A 9,696-nucleotide genomic window follows, 5' to 3' on the forward strand; every position below is an offset into this window, starting at 1 on the left:
TTTAATATCCACACAACCAGACTTATCTTACCTCCTCTGTTCGCACTGGTGTGGTGCATTTAAACAAATGAAATCTGTGTTGATTTTTGTCGATTCTTGTTTATCCTTTGACAGCAGATATGTTAAGTAGCTACTTACCTAGCTATTCAGCAAATAAAAGGAGCAGTTTATGAAATTAGTCCCTTCGTGTGTTTCGATGATGCATTTAGCATTGCAGAATTTCCATCATCGCTGCCCTGACGTTTGGTCTAAAAGCCATTTATCAGTTTAACACTGACAGCAAAGTGCTGAAATAATTGAATGTGTATCGAATCGTTTAAATCAGCGGTGCTGCTTTCCTAAACGTCGGTGCTGACGCTGTGGGTGACTACTTCCTTCATGGTGACCTGGCGGATGAGGTTCAGCTTCTGGTAGAAGCTGGCCAAGTCCATGGGCAACTCCATGTCCTGCTGCTGCACAGTCCTGTAGCTGATCCTGCGACCGCCATTGCACAGCCTCTCTGGGTGCTGCAAGTAGAAGGGTAGTGAGCAGCGGGCACAGGAAGGGCAGAAGGCATGCGAGCGATAGCACCTGCGTGGCGGCGGAGGCGGAGGTGAGTAGCTGACGGGGCCGTTGGCTTCAGTGAGGAAAGTGGGAGGGTACATCTCGGGCTCGTCACTGTATTGCTCTGGCGTCGGAGGCGTAGGAGGAGCCGACAGAGCCAGGGGGCGAGACGGCGACATGGTGGCGAGCTCAGGTTCCTCCTCTTCCCCCTTCTCAGACTCCTCCCTCTTACAGCAGTAATACTGGACCAGGTGAGAGTCAAACATTTTAAAAGACAAACGGTTAACCAAAGGAGAAAATAACGAGCACTTTCAAAACAAATGTCTTGATGCATTCTCAATCATCCAGGTAAGTAAATCTCCAAAAGTTGATTCTGTTCATCTGGAGAAAACGCTATGTCCAGATGAACAGAATCAACTTTTGGAGAGTTTCAAATCATATGTTTCAACCAATCGGATCCGTGTTAACTATAAGTATAAGCCACAGTAAATATAGGGCATGAAAAACAAGCTGGTTTGTGTAACTTTGAAAGATAGCGAGCGAGTGTAGTGAGCTAGTTGGCATGTCTTTGTCTGAATCTTAACATTTTCATGAAAGCAATGAACCGTCTATCTATGACCACCTACTGGTAACATGGAAGAAATCAGGTGTAAACAGAATCACAAAGATGAAGAACAAACTGCCAGCTGAGGAGCTTTCAAAGCTAGGAAGTAGCTAGCATATACTTGGCGTCTCTGTGAGACCGTGTGCATGAAAGGCACTTGCAGATCATCACTTTCAAATGATATTTGGCAGGTGATCGCGCAGAACGGAGGTGGAAAAAGGATAAACTGCATGTATCATTTCAAATTCTAAAAGACTGCTGGCATCACTACCAGAACACTGTTAAAGAGGCAAAAAGGGAATATTTTGCAAATATTATTTCTTCCAACTCTCATAACCCACGTGTGTTATTTAGGACCATTGACACTGTTCTTAATACTCCTTTGAATGTCTGTTTGGAAGTTTTTTCCTGAGATTTGCAATGATTTTCTGAACTTTTTTATTGAAAAGGTTGTCACCACCAGGGCTCTTATCACAGCTCCTGACTCTGACCCTTCTGTCTCTGTCCCTTGCGCTGCTGTTTTCACTCAGTTTGAGCTTGTGACGCTCTCCACTTTAGAGGATGTGGTTCGCCATATTAAGCCCACAGGTTCCCCACGGGATCCTGTCCCTCCACAATTCTTTAAAGAATTTTTTTCCTAGTATACAACAGTATGTCCTTGACATTATTAACAGCAGTCTGTCTTCTGGTATGGTTCCTGCAAATTTCAAACATGCAGTAGTACAGCCACTGCTTAAGAAACCTGGCCTTGATCACACAGTTTTAGCAAACTATAGGCCTATTTCCAAGCTGCCTTTAGTCTCCAAGGTTTTAGAGAAAATTGTTTTTAGTCAACTGAAAGATTTTCTAGATGAAAATGGAATCTTTGAGGTTTTGCAATCAGGTTTTAAAACCCTTCACAGCACAGAATCTGCATTATTAAGAGTTTTTAATGACATCCTTCTGGCATGTGATTCTGGTAACCATGTTGTTCTTGTCTTGCTTGACCGAACTGCTGCCTCTGACACCGTAGACCACAATATTCTAATTTCTCGATTACATGATGTAGTGGGTATTGGTGGCACTGCACTTAATTGGTTTAGGTCTTATTTGTCAGATAGAACTTTCTCTGTCAGTCTTCTGCTCCTCTGTCATGTGGCGTCCCACAGGTCTCAATTTTAGGGCCACTGCTCTTTTCACTGTATCTATTGTCTCTGGGTTATATCCTTAGAAGGCATGGGATCTCATTTCATTGTTATGCTGATGACTGCCAAATTTATTTGCCACTAAAACACAAGGATGGCATCTCCATAAAACCTCTCTTGACATGTCTAGATGACATTAAAACTTGGTTGGCTCTAAACTTTTTAAATTTTAATGAAAAGAAAACAGAAGTGTTGGTGTTTGGACCCAGTGGTCCCTGTGAGTCCTCCACTGTTGTTTTAGGATCCCTGGAAGTCTATTTTAAATCTGTTGTTACTGACCTTGGTTTTAAGTTGGACAGTGATTTTAAATTGGACAACCAAATCAGAGCAGTGGTGAAGTCCAGTTTTTATCATTTAAGGCGACTGGCAAGAGTAAAATCTTTTCTTTCGAGGCAGCACCTTGAAACAGTGATCCGTGCTTTTATTTCTTCCCGCCTGGACTACTGTAACTCACTTTATGTGGGGGTCAGTCAGTCATTGCTCTCACATCTGCAGCTGGTTCAAAATGCAGCTGCACGACTCCTAACAGGAACTCGAAAAAGAGAGCATATAACCCCCATGCTAGCCTCTCTGCACTGGCTGCCTGTGTCTTTTAGAGTTCATTTTAAAATTCTTATGTTTGTTTTTAAATGCCTTCACAGTCTTGCCCCGCCTTACCCCTCTGAGCTTCTTCATCCCCACATACCCTGTCGGTCTCTCAGGTCAGCTGACCAGCTGCTCCCAGAGGTACCGAGATCCAGGAGGAATCTCATAGGGGACAGGGCCTTCTCTATTGTGGCTCCAAAATTATGGAATAATTTGCACTGCATGTTAGATAGGCCCCTTCACTGTCCACTTTTAAATCACGTCTTAAAACCCACTTTTATTCTTTGGCTTTTAACCTCAGTGAGACTTAGTTTCTCTTTTAATTGAAGTAGTTATTTAATTAATGATTTCACTCTTCTTTTATCTGTGTTTTATTTATATCTCATGTAATTTTATTTTACAGTTCCAATGTACAGCACTTTGTGTCAGCTGTGGTTGTTTTAAAATGCTTTATAAATAAAGTTGATGATGATGATGATTACAAAAAGCATCCATCACTCCTAAAACTACAGTTGCAATCTTACATGCTAACTGCTAGGACTCACTCAAGAAGAAAACATGTGGATGTGAGTTTCTGAAAGTCTCAGAAAAAGTCCCATCCGGTTTTAAAGGTCTTACAGTTGAGGATTATTTCAACATGGGTTATTTGTTATTAGTGTGTATGCTCTGTCTCGGCAGGTTGTGTTGCACTATTTGGATGTCAGCTGTAAATTTCTAAAAAGAAAAGCAAGATTGTTACACAAATCCAGTCTGGCCAAAAGTAAACACAGAAATGTTCCACTTGGACTACTTTGATAATTAGGAAAACTGTCTGGGGCAGCAAATTACTCCCAGCTTTTTGCACTGCACACATCATGTGTGAACATTTGTCAAGTTTCTTGTTTTCATGAATACGGTGCTGAGGTGCATTTTGCATTCTGTTAAACTTTAGATGTGTAATGAACAGTGAGACAATCATACCTGCAACCTACATAAACACAGCACAGCGACGATCGTCAGTAAGATGACTGTAGCCAAAATTCCTCCTGCGATGACCACTGTCCCGGCTGACATCCGAAATCCTCTCCATCAACACCCTGCAATCAAAGCAATGAGTCAGAGTTTATTTTTTGGTTCGAGTAGTTTAAAGGACTTCACACATGACTGAGAAACCAGTAACTATTCATCCGGACAGCCATTTTTGGCAGTTTATCTGGGTTTGGGGTGCAAACCCAGATCAGTGATTGAACCTGGTTAAATGGTCAAACACGGAAGCAACGTATGTATGATTGGTTTAAAGGAAACTCAATCAAAATCCAGATTGAGAGAAGGTCTTAAGTTTAAAATTATTTTAAACTTTTCTCAGAAGAGAATGGAAAAGGGAGAAGGAGACCACCGAGGGAATATTAGCAGGGTTTTCCTGACTCACACTGGGATTTGGCTGGTGACTGACCTGCGTAAGGACAATTAGCCAGCATAAGAGTAATGAGTCTGCAATGAGTCTTTGTTATGTTATTTGATAGAAGTCTGTGGATTTTTTCAATTCTCTGTAAACAGGAATGTTTGTTATGGTTGAGTAACTGAAACCCTCATTAAAATAACTCATTTAAAAACCTAAACTTATTACAACGCTGGCAGTTTCCCTTTGGCTTTGCCCAAAAGCTCTTTTGGGAGAAAGTGAGGGTTTCTATGCAGGAAACGCTTATTAGAGAAGAGATTGGGTTGGAAATGGAGCAAGAGAAGGAAGAAGAGAGAGAGGGACAGGTCAGCCAGGAGGTGCAAAAGAACAGATGGAAAGAAGATAATGAGAGGAGGGGAAAGAAGCAGGGTGAAGGATACACAAAGATGAAGAAGGTCAGAGAAAAAGAAGGTAATGAGGAAAATCATGTTATGGGGGAGAGAGCATAGTGACGGGGAAGGAAAATTAAAAGAGATGATGATGATATATAAGGAAAAAGGGATGCAGATGGTGGGTGGGGAGGCTGTAGGAAAGATAATGATGTTGCTGTTACATTTTTACAACTATACTTTATGGCTCTGCCGTGAAGCTCTAAAATGTTTGAACTCTTGCCAGCAGCCATTACAGAAAATACTGCTTATTGATTCTAATACTTCATTTTTGTCAGTAATCTAATTGGTCAGAAAATGTAGTCACAGTAAGCCAAGTGCAAAGCCAGCCAACAATCGAGAGGTCCAAGGAAGAAAATGCATTTCCCACTTGATCCAGACTTTAAGGAGAGCTCAGTTTAACATGGCAAACCATAATCAAGCATCCTCGAGACATTTTAATCTGGATTTCCCACTGAAACAGCTCTTCTCAGAGTTTTCACATTGGCATTGAAATCACGTAAGAGATATTGTCAAGTTGAGTTCCACTGTGTCACACTCTGAAGTGGACATTTAGTCATACCTTTCATCGTGTCTGGATTAATAAAAAACAATAATCAGGAGGTGTACAAATGTATACGTTTCTAATAGAAATTTCTCCAAAAGTTGATTCTGTTCATCTGGACGTAGCGTTTTGTGGGAATGAGAATGAGAATTTGCATAATTATGATGAAGGAACTGACCTCCCAGCCCATTGTTCCTTCAGTGGGCTGGTTTCAGTCATCATGCACATCTACTGTTTATAAGATTGGGGAAACCTGCAGTCAGCTGAGACTGAAGAAGTGACTTGGATGAGTGACGAAACATTTCTCCCACAAAACGCTACGTCCAGATGAACAGAATCAACTTTTGTAGATTTACTTTCCTGGATGATTGAGAATGCATCAAAACTAAAAGAAATTGTATAATTTCTTTCTGTTCAGGTCAACTGGGCTTCTCAGACACGTTGTGAAGGTTAAAAAAAATCTAAACAAGCCTCACTTGTCAGTATTTTACAGGCTAACTGTCCATTAAACATTTGGCGCCTGTTACTTGAAGGCATTCAGCTAAATGCACTTAAAACAACCTGAGAATTAAACAATAAAGCATCCATTGGCGCACAAACATGCACTAAACTGTTTTCAGATTAGAAATTGGAAAAAGGTTACACCTAATCTAGTTTGTCTCCTTCAAACGATATAAGAGAAAAACAGAAACATTACATCATTACATTGTATCATTTGCTTTTCATTCATATTTAATATATGTATGGTCCCAAAGCAGAATTACATGTGTATTAGTGAACTGAAAGAAAAATTAAAACACTATTGAGACACTAGCAAATGTTCGTCAACCATTTAATGCGTCAGCAGAAGGAAATCTGACAAGTTCCCCTTGCAGGCAATTGAATGACTGCAGTCAGTCAGTCCAATGTTGCATCATGACTTTGAGTTTTCTTGATGATTTACAAAATAAATCATGACAGACACTAAAATGCCAGCAGGCAGATGCAGACAGTAACATGAAAGGAGATGTAACTAACATAAAGCTAAAATCTTAATACAATACAAATTCCCTGAAACTGTCCAAAGCTTCATCAGGGAGAAAAAACTTCCTCATTGGTGGAACCAGAATATGAGTTTTTAATCATCGTCCATTGCTCAGCAGTTTTTTGTTTTTTGCAGCAAGTACTTTGAGTACTCAACAAAGTGGAAATTATGCTAGTCTAGTACTGGAATGTTTACCATAAGTGTTAGGCGACAGATTAATAAAGTGCTAGACTTTAACACATCAAAACTGGTGAACATGCTGTTTGTGCCTCACAAAAAGCCTTATAATTGTCAGGCAATTGGATTAAAAGTACAATTATTTTTTTACCACAGGTAAAAGCTAGCATACAGCTTGCATACGCAGGAGTCTCGAACTCCAGTCCTCAGGGGCCAGTGTCCTGAGAGTGTTGCAACACACCTGAATACAATTAGTAGGTCATTAGCAAGACTCTATAAAACATGACTGCATGAAGAAGTGCCAACCCCTAACCCTACTCAAGTAAATTTCAGTAAATGTAAGTGTTTGGGAAAATGTACTTCTAAAAGTACTTTTAGTGCACCATGTTTGTCATTTTCTTTGGGTGTCTACAGGGATTGTGCCATATTTAAAGCCAACCTGATGCAGGTTTTCGAAGAACCACAGGTTTTCACTTCATCATCAGAGAGTGGAGGTAATCCACCTAGAAGCTACCAGATGTCATAAATGTTCTGTGGATCTGTAAGATTGCATGATACTGGACAAACAGGAGAAACATACAAATACAAAGGTACTTTCTAGAATTAAAAATAAATAAATGCAAGGTTGAGTCCAAACTTAGGTTTAGAAAACTAGGATGTGACAAGTCTGCTTTATGGATCTTTTTAGAGCACTTTTTGGTATGAAAATAATTTAAGGAGCTAAAAGTTGAGCAGTTCCCAGTAAATAATAAATATTATTATATACTGAATATAGAATAATATAATATTCATTATGTTTGACCTACTTACATGGTAAATGGCCTGTATTTGTATAGCGCTTTTCTAGTCCCTAAGGACCCCAAAGCGCTTTACACAACCTGTCATCCACCCATTCACACACACATTCACTACATGTACGTTTCTTCTGATAAAGGCCTGTCACAGCCATTTAAACCAAAATTAAAAACCCTATGGATCATAATTTATAGCAACCAAATACTAATACATGAATTAAACTCTCTCTGTTACTTACACATCACAGAAAAGCACTACCATAGGTCTACTTGACCACACTTTCATGCTACACGCATTTTGTCACCGTAATCCATCTGCACTCTCAGCATCATTTTCATATGATCTGTAATCTGTAAAGGCTCCAGGCTGAAGATGACAGTATGTCAGCGTGCTGTGATACAATCAAAGTCGGACACATTTGAACTTGAAGCCACTCAGAAATTTTATACAACACACTCTGAGCTGATGAGCTCCCTCATCAGCAGGCTGAGGATCAACTCATCACTGGCTATTGCGTTGGGTTTCCATAGTGACGGTACCCTGTCACCCCTGAGGGCTGGAGAGTCATTTACACCCACACAGCCAGTCAGCATTATACACAAATGACCAAACACAACACACACTCAAAGGTCAACAGCCATCAGTCCACCCTTCAGTGCTTGCTGAGTGCTTCACTCCAACTAAGCACATCATATCTTCTTCATTAGACTTAAAAATGAAAATAAATCTGATATATTAACCCAGCTTTCATAAATATTTATTGCCAGGAAATGGGCTGCAGAAGTGAAATTTTCTTAAAACCAGAAAAATATAAATATTTCAACCTATTTTTGTGCACATGTTCTAGAAAAGCACAATAACATCCTAAAACCTTTTTCCTGCACTTCTTAATTTTAGAAAATTCTTTACACGAGTTTATTTGTAATGGAAAGGCTGATGTTTTATCACCAAACTGCATTTCTCTTCATTGGTGATGGAGATTCACATTGTGAAGCAGATAAAGGAAAAACAGAAAGTTTCACTCGTATGTCAAAACAGATTCTTTTAGATGTTTCTTACTGTCGACAGAACCAATTAAAAAACAAAAAGCAAAAGTTAAATTTACAATAATAACAATTATTGTCAGTTTATCCAACATCTGTGGCTTCTTCGACAGAGCCGTAATTTGTTGAGTAACTGGCTTGTGTTAAAGAGAGCAGGAAGGTGGAAAAGGTGCTGAAAAATGCACTAATGCAGTGCTAGTTATGTTATAAAGAGACCGTTCTATTAAACCTGGTTTTCTCCTTCAACCCTTTCAGTTAGTTTCCACTCAAATTCTATCACAGTGTGTGATTCAAATGCACAAACATCATATAGAGTCTGAGCCAGAAAATTATGAAAATATACCCATTTTTTAAACCATTTGATTAGATTACATTCAGACGATTAAAACTTTTGTTAAACAACCAAGGAAATGTTTAGAGCTTCTTATTTGAAAAAAAAAGAAGTAAATTTGTAGTTAAATGTATGATTTCAACTAGGAAAACAGAGGCAAAATGAATGAATCTGATTTCTCATCTTTTCATAAAAAAAAACTGAGTAGGATCATGAATCTAACATGTTTTTATAAAACATAAGTAATGACTGACTTTCTGTTCCTACAATGTGGAGATAATCCAGTAAATACAGTGAAGTTAATGATCCAATTATTACCCAGCATTAGAATAATTATTGTAGGGTCTACCTTACCATACAAAGCGCCTTTATGGGAATGCTGTTGTGATTTGGTGCTCTATAAATAATACTGAATTGAACTGAATTGAATTGAATTATTTTGCGTACAAGCTGCGGTTCAACGCACATCAGGTTCTCTTCATTAAACACTCTTTCATTCCGTCCGTTCATCATCTGAGCTGCGTTTGCAGATTCTTATGTTCTAAATAAAAATACAAAGTTATCCACAAATTTGGAGGAAAAAAATAACTAAGACCCTACAATTGATTTAAAACGACTTTTTCATGCCCCCACAGTGGGAAGCGTTTTTGGAGACCTGATAAGAGGAAGAAAATGCGTGGCTAGATGGTGTTTGATTTATTAACGCGCGTAACAGGCGATGTGTGCATTAAGTGGTAATCTTACCCATCACATTAGTATTTGGATGGTCTCATGGCGTTAACCACGACACCTTCGCTTCAGAATGTCCCGTTTTGTGACCAGAGGTGACGGGAAAGTAAAGTCGCGTTTAAGCTGGATGTTACCCAATCTGTAAATCTGTGAGTTTATCTTTATTCACATCCGCGCGCTGGTGTGTCCCATGACAACCATTAGTAGAAATCTGTGTTTCAGTTAGAGAAAGACGAATCTTCAAATATTTTCTGTAATTTCACAGCCTGTGTTTCACTCCAGGTTTGAGATGCATATGCGTAAAAACGCA

General features: G+C 39.3%; 1 protein-coding gene across 1 annotated transcript; it reads right to left on the reverse strand.

Moving 5' to 3' along the window:
• Positions 1–338: 338 nt before the first annotated feature.
• Positions 339–3,969, reverse strand: fam163b (family with sequence similarity 163 member B). Its single transcript, XM_085427089.1, has 2 exons — positions 3,877–3,969; positions 339–785 (listed from the first exon to the last, which is right to left on the reverse strand). Exons 1-2 carry the CDS (start codon positions 3,967–3,969, stop codon positions 339–341), a joined length of 540 nt encoding a protein of 179 aa, XP_085283215.1.
• Between the last annotated feature and the right edge of the window lie 5,727 nt (positions 3,970–9,696).

This window comes from Rhamphochromis longiceps, linkage group LG12, assembly GCF_057381845.1.
Source record: "Rhamphochromis longiceps isolate RC_006_pf linkage group LG12, R_longiceps_female_GT1.1, whole genome shotgun sequence".
Lineage (NCBI taxonomy): Eukaryota > Metazoa > Chordata > Actinopteri > Cichliformes > Cichlidae > Rhamphochromis > Rhamphochromis longiceps.

Coding starts and splice junctions, on each gene's coding strand:
- fam163b (XM_085427089.1), bottom strand. CDS start 3,969: ATGTCAGCCGGGACAGTGGTCATCGCAGGAGGAATTTTGGCTACAGTC. Junction 786..3,876: donor TGTGTTTATGTAGGTTGCAG/GTATGATTGTCT, acceptor CACCTGGTCCAG/TATTACTGCTGTAAGAGGGA.